Genomic DNA, 13,978 nt, shown 5'->3' with positions numbered 1-13,978 from the left:
CTAACCCTTTCACACTGCCACCACCTCCTTTTTGTACAGAGAAAGAGGAAACTCGCATTATCAGTTAATACAATATAATGATTGAAATAATTGTCTGTATAAAATGGTCCACAGGCCGGTTATACAGAGATTAAAACAAACAGTAGCGTCTCTTCAAAGGCAGGGATTCATAAATTGCGATTAAGAGCTAAAGGAACAGTTCAACACTTTCAGAAGAAAGATTTATTACTAAAAGGGTCAAACAGGTGCAATAAAAATATTTACAAAGAAGATGTAACTAAGAAATATATATACATATATAAAGAACCATAACACAGCAAAGAGATAATAGGAAGGAAGTTAAAGGGTTAAGTTACTTGCCAGTACGCCTTGGTTTTTAAGCAGATCCAAGTTGCAGAGCGAAAGGGTCTCCCCAGGTGGTATTGATATTAAAATGGGAGATGTCTTTAACTTCACAACTGAGGCCTGCTAGCCTGTTTTTAAAATGTCCCAGCAGGGGGGTGGCTCTGAGTAACTGACCAATACTCTGTTTAGGGAGGGATCGTCGGGCGGAACCCTAACTTAGAACCAACATCTTTCATAATTCATATTCGGGTCTATAGCTTCTCAGCTGCACGAGCGATAGTCCCCTCGCTGGTATATTATTACACCGACAAGTCTGAGGATTATTTAGATATGAATTATGAAATTATATGCTGCACGGTTCACGAGATCTATGCTTCTGCTTCCCTGAGCGTGCGAGACAAATTGAGTTACCTGTTAAACGATTCGCCTGCTCATTGTCCATCTGATGATATGTCCGGCTTTTATGTATGTCTCTCATATTCCAAGATATGGGACATAGGATAAAAATTGATTTGAGGAATGTTCATTTAATTCTGTCACCTATGTTGCTAGGTTTTATGAGGTTAAAATCTCTTTCAATTCCTGGAAAAGCTGCCTTATCTCTGTTACAAGGTGAGAAATTACACAGGTTCTTGGGCAGAGAGGCTCTGTCTCTCTTGGGGGGGCTTTGTAGCTCTGGGCCCCCTGCTGCTCTAGCCTGCCAGTGAGCCACAACCAGATGTCGCTGTGGCTGAACAGAGAGGAAAGGGGGGAGGATGCAGGAAAATATATTTCAGGATGGTTAGTCCCTTCGCCAAGATGGAGGTTGAAACCAAAATTGTTGAACCGCGTCCATCTCTGAAGCGCGCTTTTGCTACAGATGCCACTGACATTTTTTTCCCTACTCATCTTTTCTGGCTGTTTTTCACTAGTTTTGCATTTGGCTAGGGTCAGTGTCACTACTGGTAGCATGAGGTGATACCTGGACCCTACAGAGGTTGCACAGGCAGTCCAACTCCTCCAGGATGGCACATCTATACGTGCCATTGCCAGAAGGTTTGCTGTGTCTCCCAGCACAGTCTCAAGAGCATGCAGGAGATTCCAGGAGACAGGCAGTTACTCTAGAAAAGTTGGACAGGGCTGTAGAAGGTCCTTAACTCATTAGCAGGACTGTTATCTGCTCCTTTGTGCAAGGAGGAACAGGATGAGCACTGCCAGAGTCCTACAAAATGACCTCCAGCAGGCCACTGGTGTGAATGTATCTGACCAAACAATCAGAAACAGACTTCATGAGGGTGGCCTGAGGGCCTGACGTCCTTTAGTGGGCCCTTTGCTTACTGCCTGGCATCATAGAGCTCAATTGGCATTTGCCATTGAACACCAGAATTGGCAGGTCTGCCAGTGGTGCCCAGTGCTTTTCACAGATGGGAGCAGGTTCACCCTGAGCACATGTGACAGAGGTGAAAGGGTCTGGAGAAGCCGTGGAGAATGTTATGCTGCCTGTAACATTGTTCAGCATGACCATTTTGGTGGTGGGTCAGTGCTGGTCTGGGGTGGCATATCCACGGAGGGATACACAGACCTCTACAGGCTAGACAATGGCACACTTACTGCCATTAATGAGAGTGTCATGTGGTGAGAGTATGCAGGCAGGTCTTGGAGGATGATGGAACTGATACCATTGAATGGCCCCCACACTCGCCTGACCTAAATCCAATAGACCACCTCTGGGATATCATGTTTCAGTCCATATGACACTGCCAGGTTGCACCTCAGACTGTCCAGGAGCTCAGTGATGCCCTGGTCCAGATCTGGGAGGAAATACCCTAGGACACCATCCGTTGTCTCATTAGGAGCATGCCCCGACATTGTCAGGCATACATACAAGCACGTGGGGGCCATACAAACTACTGAGTACCATTTTGAGCTGCTGCAATGGAATTTCAGCAAAATGGCCTAGCCTGCTGCATCATTTTTTCACTTTGATTTTCGGGGTGTCTTTGAATTCAGTTCTCTGTAGGTTGATCATTTTCATTTCCATCAAACGATGGGGCATCCTTATGTTCCTAACACATTACTCAGTCCATATCAGTATAGATATCCAGCATGATATTTTTCCCCATTGAGATTTTATGTGCTTTCAGATTGTTCCTTTAATTTTTTTGAGCGGTGTATAAAAGAATCCTTTCCATGTGTAATATATGATTTTTAAAATGTATTATGGTTTCATAAGCTTTTCATGTTAATAAATTGTTTTTATTAGATGAACCACCACAGGAACCTCCACAACTGCAGCCTAAAGTTAAAGTTCCAAGTGTAAAAATTGGCACATCACAGGAATGGGCTGGTGTATCCCAGTGTAATGTTGATGATTTCAGACTCAAGGCGCGCAGTAAGGTATTAATATGCATTACACTAGAAATACATTGTATATATGTTGGAATTATTTATAAAGTGGTGAAGCACAGTATGGGAATCTACAGTCTTCAGAACTCTGCAGAATTTTAAAAATTTTAGGACTCATTCACATTATTTTTGATTCAGAGCTAATCTATGCAGTATCATTTGACAACATGCTCTTGAAATATGCCTTGCAGCAATTTGGATGCACTTTTAAAGGCAGTGATGTGGTGGGTATCCAGCTAGAACACCTCATCACCTTATTGCAAGCACACTTTGAAAGCCATGAATAGTTCTGACCCACACCAGTCAACTGTTCACATTCAGTTCTGGAAAAAATGAAGTATTGTTAAACCCAATTGATTCAAGTTGTGATTACATTGGTCACACTTATAAATTGTCTTCAAAATTTTGTTGGCAGATTAGCACAGGATAATTTTTTTTCCCTAACATGACTTCCTTTTGCTCCTATCGCTCTTTGCATTAGCCAGGTCTTCTTGGATCCACCACAGCCTGCATGCTCCCCTCACACACAGACAGCACAGAGTGGCTAGATATGAAACTTGTGATCCACCTACCTGCACATTTTTTTGCCTTTGAAAGACATCAGAAAAGTTTAATTTAAAATTTATTGCTACAATAACATTATTATTTAAAAAAAACGCCTTTAGTCTTGCGATTAGTAATTATGTACATGCAGCCCCAACTGGAAGTTGAGAGAAGAGCTGCACCTGATGGAAAGAAAAGGTAAAAAAAAAAAAAAAAAACTTTAAAAGTGGAGTAGATAATAAAGTACCTACGGTACATAGCAAATGGTTTACCCAGAATTATACAGGGTTTAATACTACCTGAAATAAATATACAGGAGCAATATAATTGTTCTGACTAAAAAGTCCCAGTTTTCAAGGTAAACTTACCAACTTTAAAATATGTTAGCTTAAATATTTTATTAGCAACAAACACGAAAAAAATTTACTATCTTTACTAAAACTCATTTCTAGATAACATATTGTATAGTATTTATTATGTTATCCCAGGGCCTAATAATCTTACGTTATCTTTTCTTTTTTTCAGAGTGTGAAAATAAGGGGGTCAAAGATGGGTAAGTAATCATATAAGATAAGAAGAACTGACCATACATTAACATTAACTGTGTGTGGTTAAACAGGGTTATTCTATTTTTAGACAGACAATTTGTGTCATTTTAATGTGATGTAGGATTAGCAAAAAAAATAAAAAAATGATATAATCTCACTTAAAATCAAAGTTTTGCCTTATTGTAAATATATACATGTGGCTTTATTGCATATAACTGTGCACTACATTTGTTTTTCAAAACATATTATTTACCTGTCTTTTTTTGGTTTCTGCCTTTTTGGTTCAGCTTGGTCAGAAAGTTTGGTATAGAAGAGTTGGTCTCCGATGTCTAGGAATACCTCTGCTCAAATAGAGAGAGATAAATATTTAAATTATAGCTAAAGTTGCTCATCTATCAATGTCCATAGCAAATTATGCCTCTCATTGGGTGCTTGGCCTCAAGGTCCTGGATTGGGTGTCCTCGATGTCATCTTTCCCCTTCCCTCCCCTTTCCATCTTCCCTCTTTTCTACTGTCTTATACCTATCAGCTGCGTAGATTCCTTTGCTTCTTTCCTTGTTCCTATCTTTACACAGACTTTACTATTCACCTGGACTTGGCACCACATCCTTCCTAGTGTCTGGTTAGCAACCAGATCTTCTACTTGCCAGCTACTGATCACCTTTATATCTCTGGTTTACTAATCTGAATTATCATGGATTTTCATAATACCTATGAAAACAATTATGTTAAAAGCAGTTATAGTCCTAATTACCAAGAGCGCTTTGTCCATACCTATCTGTTCCTATATGTTATGATCTTTATTTTGAAGTACTTTATTAAAAATTAATTGAATGTGAAATTATAGCCAAAGTTAAAGTGTTACTAAACCCACAACATTAAAATCAATCTGTATATGCAGTAAAGCATGCTTGTTATACTCACTGTGGGACCTAAGGAGTCTATCCTTCACATTGTGTAAAATGATGTTTGATCCTCTCTTCTCTGATCCTCCCCTTCTTCCAGTGTCTCCCAAATATCAGCAGATAGAACAGAGGCTAGGGGCAAGCTGCACTTAATCAGTTTGGTGCGTATTGCTAGAGATTATTTTTTTCTTGGGAGAGTGCATGTGATCAGCACAGGGCCAATCAGCACTCTCCAGACAGAGGTCAGAGGTCCTGCATTCTGCTACAGGAGAATGAAAACTCCTCCTACAAGCTGTAACCAGTGCTCTGTTGGACACTGATAGAAGTCACAAGACTGCACTAATTGCTGATGAGAAAAGGTATTTTAGCAATTTATATTTACTAAAATAGTGGCATTTCCATGTTGTGTGTACTGTAGGAGACCAGATATAGTGAATGCAGGGAACTGGGTTTAGTAGCACTTTAAGTAGCGAAGTACAGTGCGTATGATTTAATAAGGTATAAGCTTGCTTAATAAAGAGATACAAATAGAAGTGATGATTTGCAAAATATATTAACCATCGTAAGATTTCACTTTTAATGGGTTTACAGCAGCAAGAACTTTCAAGCATAGTCTTAATGCACTATACACAATACTGTTTGCCTTAAAGTAAACCTGTATTTATATAAATGGCTGCAGGTCTATATAGCATTTAATACCCTTCCAGATCAAAGTGAGAGAAATATCAACTTTGGCTTAGGAAGTCAAGGACAGGCCTATCCTCTTCTACCTTCTGTTATCTTTTGTTGGTCACCGATGCAACCAATCATAGTGTTAACCACTCCCCGACCGGCCGTTGCATATAAACGGCCGGACGGTGGCAAGTGCAGGGTCGGGTGGCCGTCTATAAACGGCCTCCCCGCCCCCTGCTTGTGCGCGCTCCATGGGAGCGTGCAGCACCGCAATCCGGTGCCCGCTGTGTCCTCCGGACACAGTGAAACACCGATCGTCAGACGGGACCTCTGTACGAGGTCCCGATCATGTGATCACTGATTGGCCAATCAGTGATCACATGCAAAGTAGTAAGCAAGATGTCACTTGTGACATCATTGCTTACTACGTGTGAAATCTGTGAATGATCACAGAGGTCACATGGTACAAGCCTATTCACAACAGGCTTGTACCATGTGACAAGCTGTGACCAATCACAGCTCACTCAGTACTTCTCAATGAGTGCAAGAATGCACACAGAGAGAAAGAGAAATGATTGCTTTTACATCCTATATGGGTGTAAAAGCAATGTGTAAAAAAAAAGAAAAAAAATCTTCATCACCCCCCACAAGTAGTACAGTGTCACCATGGTGACACTGTACTGCTAGGGTGACAGTATGTAAAAAAAAATAAATAAAAAATAATAATATAAAAAAATAAAATGAAAATGTAAAAAAAAGTTTAAAAATTATAATTTTTGGTTATAAACTAATTTGGATTTTTTTTTTTACTAAAAAGATAACGGAATAAATTTTGGCAAAGATTTATAATGAAATATTATTTATTTGCAAAATTTTATAAAAAAAACACTTTTTTTCAAAATTTGTGGACTTTTTCATTTACATAGCAAAAAAAATTAAAATCCCAGCGGTGAATAAACACCACCAAAATAAAGCTTTATCTGTCTCAAAAAAATGGTAAAAAATTCATATTCAGTGTTGCATGACCGCGCAATTGTCATTCAAAGTGTGATAGCGCTGAAAGCTGAAAATTGCCCTGGTCAGGAAGGGGGTAAAAGTGTTCGGTCTGGAAGTGGTTAAGTAACATGATCACGTGCTTGGCTGCATACCTCCCTCGTGTCCTGTAGCTGAGAGGTTGGGAGCATATACACTCGTTAACTACTCCTGATTTTGCCAGGACACCTGGCATGGCACCCAGTCTGGCCTAACCAGCACCCTGGCGGCTGTAAAGGTCTCGAGCATAAGACCTCATTGAAGCCCACAATCCATCGGTTCTTGAGATGTACTATCTGTGGTCCTAATAAGAGGATGTCTGCACAGTACATGCTTTACTAAATAAAACGTGAAAATATTTAGAAGCAGTTCTTTCAGCCTTCCAAGTGGAGACAGCACAAACTTGAGTTACAAACGCCATAAAAGGCAAAGCAGTATGCTTGAGGGGAGAGACTGGTCCTAGGGGATGAGAGTAGTCCCATCAGTATTAGTCTTTAACACATAGCAGCCCACCTGGCTGCTCCTGCCTTCTCCCCAAGGGGTAAGCTTCTTAATTAGGCCTCCTGCCTACATGATTCCTATCCTGGTCACCGCAGAAATTTCTATTCCTCCTTCTGTGTCTGGCTACCGAAACCCCAGGGAGTTTCCTACCTAAACCATATAGGATCCCAGAGACCATCTCACTGCTAACTATATTGATACCTAGTGGGAAAAAAGAAAACTACAACTGGGAATTTCCATGTCACCATAGGTTGTGGTAGTTAAAAGTAAAGCAGGTCAGTGGCAAAAAAATTCATATTTACATAATGTTTGAAGCTCCTTAGGTACTCTGGGAAATTTCTAAAGGTATGTTCAAATGAATATATGGTAGGTGTCTGCTAAACATGTTTAAAGAAGGTTTAAATTAAGGACTGGTGCATATTAAGCCCATGTGTTTATCTTAAATACCTTGCTGTGACATGCACCTATTACTAAAAAATGTTTATGTCTTAGGAAAAACACGGGATAGATCAGCTTCTCCACCCCCTTTACCAGAAAGAACAGATGATTCCTACATTATTGCACATGGAGCTATCAGTAAGTATAATGTAATGGATAATAACATAGTAAAAGATAAACCAGAGTAAAGAAATATTCTGTCGAAAGGAACAGTTTTAGCTGGGCAAGATTTGGTCAACTGCCAGGTCATTATGATCCTAGGAGACCCCAGGGGTAGATCTCCTAATGTACTTTGCAGCAGCATCATTTAATTGAATACTATGCATTAGTGTCACTCTTCTTGGATAATCTATATAGCAATAGTCTTTACACAACTAAGTTGGGATCCAGAAATGATTGCATGCACGTTCTGCAGGCATCGCCTGGCTAAATGATTTTATATAAAATCTATTGGAATATATTTTCCAGAGTGCTTACTATTAATTCCCTGATATATGGCTGATACCAAGAGCACCTTCTCAGCACATAATTATATACTATATACACGCAGCTAAAATTTTATGCAAGGGCATAAATTAAATTAAATTCTGCTGCTGCACCAATATCCCAAAGCAGGGCACAATTTCATTTTTGGACTGTATATTTTGCATCCACCCCAGCCTCTGATTGGCTTACTGACAGCTGTTTAGGGCAAGAGCATTCTCCACTATCCTAAAAAAAAGTTTTGTATTTAACTACTTGCCCTATTGAGGATTCAACCCCCTTCCTGACCAGGCAATTTTTTGCCTTACAGCGCTACATTACTTTAACTGACAATTGCGTGGTCCGGCAACGCTGCACCCAAATGAAATTCATGTCCTTTTATTCCCACGAATTGAGCTTTCTTTCAGTAGTATTTGATTGTCTGTGCGTTTTTTATTTTTGCGCTATTAAAAAAAAAAGACTGACAATTTTGAAAAAAACCCCAATATTTTTTACTTTTTACCATTAAACATGTCCAGTAAAAAAATTTAAAAACTCAAATTTCATCATAAATTTATGCAAAAATGTATTCTGCTATATGTCTTTGCTATAAAAAAAAATCCCAATACATGTAAATTAATTGCTTTACGTGATAGTTATAGCGCTTACAAATGGCGGTATAGATACTAGAATTTTTTTATATTTTCTACTAGTAATGACGGCAATCAGCGACTTATAGCGGGACTGCGGCGGGCATTCTGACACTGGGGGAACTGACTTGGTGTCACTGTCATCCCCAGTGACACCAATACAGTGATCAGTGCTAAAAAAGAGCACTGACACTGTACTAATGGCACTGGGCAGGAAGGGGTTAACATGAGGGGCAATCAAAGGGTTAATTGTGTACAGGGAATGTTTTGCATAGGGGGCAGTGTGTGTGTGTGCTTCACTGTAAGCACACTGCTCTGGATGGCTGTACTGTGCATAGCCATCCAGAGCAGTGTGCCCGAGCCGACAGGGAGGAGGACTGTTAGTAAACAAAGCAGTCCTCCTCCCCGTAGGTGATGCTCGGTAATCACCGGGCACTGGCAGGTAATCACTGACTGGGAACCGGTGATTAACAGCTCCGGCTGCGAATGGCGGCGTGGGTAGGGCATGCGCCCCCTACCCATAAACACAAAATGACGTATATATATATACGTGATTTTGTGCATCCCTGCCACCCTGTAGCAGTATTTCTGCTATAGGGCGGCAGGGAAGGGGTTAAATATGCTCCAGTGTACAGTAAAGGAGCACAAAGGCTGTTTTCTGACATAATCTGAGGAATTCACAAAGGGTGTCCTGGACACCCTTTAGAATTCCGTCAGGGAGCAGTACAAGGGAGCCCAGGGAGCAGCACAGAATCATGTACCTATCATTGATAGGTACATGAATCTGTTGGTGTCTACACTAAGAGAGGAGTGTCCACTTCTTTCTCAGTGCGCTCCTTCCATCCATGGCCTCTGACAGACGCATGTCTGAGGAGTTGTGAACTAGAGGTGGGCAGATCCTGATGGGGAACTTAGAGACTAGTCGTCCATCAGGTCTGATTACTTTTGATTGACAGGGTATGACAATGGGTGACAGGGGCGGACTGACAACTCATGGGGCCCCCGGGCAATAGGGGATCATGGGGCCCCTGTGTCCTTGCCCATACTCAAAGAAGCCTATGAAAAAGGTAGCAGGGGCATCTCATGGGGCCCCCTACTGACCCGGGGCCCTCGGGCAGTGCCCGAGTTTCCAAATGGTCAGTCCGCCCCTGGTGGGTGAAAGCAAATGTTACAGGATTGTCAGTGATCTGAGTGCAAGGTATAACAAAGATGTCGCCTGCAGTATTTTTTTTTAAAGAGAAGACTTAAAACCCACGTCTCTCACTTGCATTCTGGGTTTAATGTGTTAAACAGAAATGGGTTACATTATAAAGATAATTGCTTTCTTTATAGTGGCAGCACAGGCCATGTGGAAGAGCACATCAATTTGTATTAGAGAAATAAAATTATTAACATATAGGATACTAAACAGAAAAAGTTAGTGTCAAAACAAACACAAAACTGAACAAATATAGCATTAACAAAGTGTGATTAACCTGTAGTTAAAGAGGAGACAGAAAACACATGTTGCTCACTTGCATTCTGAGTTTAATGTAAACTTGTTGGTATAGTCTCCTGAAGTCACACTACAAATTATTAGAGCTCCCTATAGCTGCAGCCTAATAATAGCATTACTGGGAGGTTTATTCATTCTCTTCCTACCCAAACACAGTTCAATTTACATTCCAGCACAGCGCCTGTGTGCCAGGATGTCTGCACTGTGTGCCAGGATGTCTGCGCATTTGAAGGTGTGACATCCTCCCGTTCTGGCCAATGAGAACTGCCAAAGCCTGGCACCTGGAAGAAGCTAGGTAAAGATGCCGGAAGACATTGTACCATTGAAGTATCGTGAAGTTTAAAGATGCATCAAAAACATGCTACAAAAATGCCCTGAAAAATGATTATGCAGCAGCACTAGTGTGAACCTAGACTTAAAATGTGCTTGGTCCTCTCTCACAATATTAAACAAAGATCTTAATAAATTAATGGACACAGAACTTGACAATATCGAATAAGAGTGCTTTTGACATAAATGGCTTCACCTTTTGTAATCTGTTATCTTTTGTTAAGCTTGCATGAAAAAGTTGAAAAGTTGAAGAAGTTGAGAAATTGAAATAAAAAAAACAGAAAGCATCTTGGAATAAATCATATATTATGGTTGAATAGATCCAAACGACAAAGCTTTTATGTTACAGATATGGAATACTACGTTTCTGATACTTCTCACGCTGCACATCCCGCGGGAAAAGAAATTTCCAGTTCTGTCTCATCTTCAGAGCCTGCTAAACAAATTACCAGGAAAAAGGTAAAAGTATTTAAGATGTCAGTTTGGGAACTTACAGTCCTTTCGTCACTAATAGGCTTTACATGGTTGCACAAGACCCAATCACTGAATGTGTTTTTTTTTTAAGGAGCTGTCTATTTAGATGCACTAGCATCAAACAACACAACATCACATTTCCACATGACTGCATCCTTGAAGCTGAAGTTTATTCTGCTTATAATTTGCCTGGATCCTCCCTCCACTCTTAGCACCATGCTAATTAAATTAATAAATTAAATGCATACCCAAGATGAAGCCTAGTGTTGTCATCACTGGGACTCTCCATTTCTCTCTGCAATGCAAGGATATAGCTCCCTGCTTTAGTACTCCCTTTAGGATTTTTCAGCTCTGATACAAGCAGTGGGCTGGCTCTTGGGAGGGGTAATGCAAATATCACAACAGCCTCATGGACAGGGGTCAGTCTGTAGGTAATGTGTCTTTCTAGGTAGACTACATTTGCATTTACATGGTGATGCTGAGCCTTCATTATTGAAGGAACTGAAGTACAATGAAGAAAAGGGTTGGACCAGGAACAGCAACACTGCAGAGGAAAAGTAGATCAGCCTTTCTCAACCTTTTTACCTTAGAGGAACCATTGTAATAGTTTTTAGATCTCAGGGAATCATTTGGGGTCAGCGGGGAAAATACCACTTACTATGGTGGTACTAATGCCACCCTTGTAGACAGCTAAAAAGATCGTTGGTGTTATGCCATTGATTCTGCCAAGTGGCATTGGCACTGGAACTATGTAGGCACAATCAAATGGGAGGACTATTAGTCATAGCTCAAAGAACCCCTAGCAACCTCTGGAGGAACTCTAGGGTTCCCTGGTTGAAAATGTTGGGACTAGATGATGCTGGACATCTTCCAACCTAGACATTAAGTAGGCTCTACATCTGACTTTTTGCAGCTTCTATGGTACACTGGAGGTTTTTCTTTTACTAAAGCTGGAGAGTGCAAACTCAGGCTCACTTCTGCATAGAAACCAATAATCTTCCAGGTTTTATTGGCAAAGCTTAAAGCGGAGCTCCACCCAAAAGGGGAAGTTCCACTTTAAGGACTGTTCCTCTGCTCCCCATTAAGGATTGGCACCTTGGGGGGGCAGGTACCAAAATTTGACAGGTACCCGCTCCCACTTCCGGTCCGATCGCCCAGGTGATTGGAAATGGAAGGTGTCCTCCTTTCCTCCCTGTAGTGTTTTGGGACACATGACAGGTCCCAGAAGACTACAGGACCATTCATGAAGCGCAGCGCTACTCGCGCATGTGCAGTGGGTACTCGGCTGCGAAGCCGCAAGCAGTCACAGCCGAGTGTCCACACTGAAGATGCCGGCCTCCAGGAATACAGGACGGCTGCAGGGGACACACCGTGGGACCGAGGGGCAGGTAAGTGGCTGTTTTTTAAAAGTCAGCAGCTACAGTTTTTGTAGCTGCTGACTTTTATTTTTTGACCGGTAGGTGGAACTCCGCTTTAATTGAACAAGTTGAGGTTACTAGCTGATTGGCTACCCTGCACCGCTGCACTAGATTCTGAGTGTTCCTATTTTAGTAAATCTGCCCCACTGTGAGAAGCTGCAGTGAAATCACAATAAGTAATTTTAGTATATGAGAAGAGCCTGTGCTACAGTGCAACACTCGAGGTATGCTGGAGTACATCTTTAGTTATTTTCCACACTTATACTGCCCTATCATATTACACAGTGCATTAGAGGACATTAGCCTCATCGTCAAAAAGGTAGTTTACAGTCCCACATAAAAATGTACAATCCCACATCCTATGCACACCTGTATACATTCTAAGGCTAATATGATTAGTCACCTCTTTTTCTACCAGTAGGTTTTTGGGTTATTTAAGGAAACATTGTAACTGGAAGAAAGTTGCACAGACATGGCTCATAACACACAAACTTTATAGAGATATTGTAACCAGCTGGACAGTGCTCACCATTTAGCCACAGGTCTATAGTTCAGCCAAACTGTAATGCCTAATTCTAACAATGTAAGCACATTTTAAAGTTTTCTCAGAAGCCCCGTCTCACCACTTGCCCCTTGAATCCTGTTCCTTCACAACTATTACAGTCACCCTTTTCTTCTATCCTATGCTACCTTACTCACATCTTCAATCTCTCCCTCTCTGCTGGCACCTAACCCTCCCCTATAAAACATGTACAGATCACTCCCATACTTAAAAAGCCCTCACTGGACCCCACCAACCTAAACAACGTAAGACCCATTTCCCTGCTCCTGTTTAACCTCTAAACTCTTAGAACTCCTGGTCTACAATTGCCTGAGCTCCTACCTCACTGACAACAACCTTCTTGACCCTCTGCAGTCCGATTTTCACTCACTACACTCCACTGAAACTGCCCTACTAAAACTCACTAATGATTTACTAACTGCTAAAACCAATGGCCACTACTTCATACTCTTACTACTTGACATCTCTGCAGCTTTTGATACTGTTGATCATCCCTTCCTCCTCAAAAAACTCCACTCTCATGGCCTCCAAGACTCTGCACTCTCCTGGTTCTCCTCTTACCTATCGTAGTGCTCCTTCAGTGTCACCTATAAATCTGTCTCCTCCTCTCCATTTCCATTTCCTCTTTCTGTAAGAGTCCCTCAAGGTTCTGTCCTTGGACCCCTTCTCTTCTCCATCTACACCTCCTCACTTGGTCACTTGATAAACTCCCATGGCTTCAAGTACCATCTCTATGGTGATGACACACAAATCTATCTTTCCACCCCTCGCCCTACCTCTTCAGTTTCCTCTCGCATCACTAACCTACTAAGTGACATATCAGCATGGATGTTGCTCAACTTCCTCAAACTCAGTCTTTGTAAAACTGAGCTCATAATATTCCGTCCAGCCCATGCCCCCTCACTTGACTTCTCCATTAAGATCAACAATACAACCATCAGTCCCTCCCCTAATGCTAGGGTACTAGGTGTAATCCTGGACTCTCATTTGTCCTGTCAGCCCCAAATTCATTCACTGTCCAAATCTTGTAGACTTCACCTCCGTAACATCTCCAAGATACGCCCATTTTTAACCACCAAAACCACTAAGCAACTTATTCACTCCCTTGCTATCTCTCGCCTTGACTATTATAACTCCCTCCTCATTGGCCTACCTAATCGCAGGCTATCCCCTCTTCAGTCTACCATGAATGCTGCTGCCAGACTCATCCATCTTACC

The 13,978-nt window shown here is 41.4% G+C and overlaps 1 protein-coding gene across 1 annotated transcript in view; it reads left to right on the top strand.

Moving 5' to 3' along the window:
* Positions 1-13,978, top strand: part of PTPN22 (protein tyrosine phosphatase non-receptor type 22) — a 172,035-nt gene that overhangs the window by 141,934 nt on the left and 16,123 nt on the right. The window contains exons 15-18 of the mRNA XM_089681073.1: positions 2,588-2,721; positions 3,799-3,826; positions 7,424-7,507; positions 10,656-10,765. Coding sequence (XP_089537199.1) covers positions 2,588-2,721; positions 3,799-3,826; positions 7,424-7,507; positions 10,656-10,765 — 356 coding nt within the window. The remainder of the gene's footprint in view (positions 1-2,587; positions 2,722-3,798; positions 3,827-7,423; positions 7,508-10,655; positions 10,766-13,978) is intronic.

The sequence above is a fragment of the Staurois parvus genome, unplaced genomic scaffold (genome assembly GCF_062004578.1).
Source record: "Staurois parvus isolate SC_StPar_1 unplaced genomic scaffold, SC_StPar_1.0 ptg000258l, whole genome shotgun sequence".
NCBI lineage: Eukaryota > Metazoa > Chordata > Amphibia > Anura > Ranidae > Staurois > Staurois parvus.
This window is presented reverse-complemented; position numbering and strand designations above follow the sequence as displayed.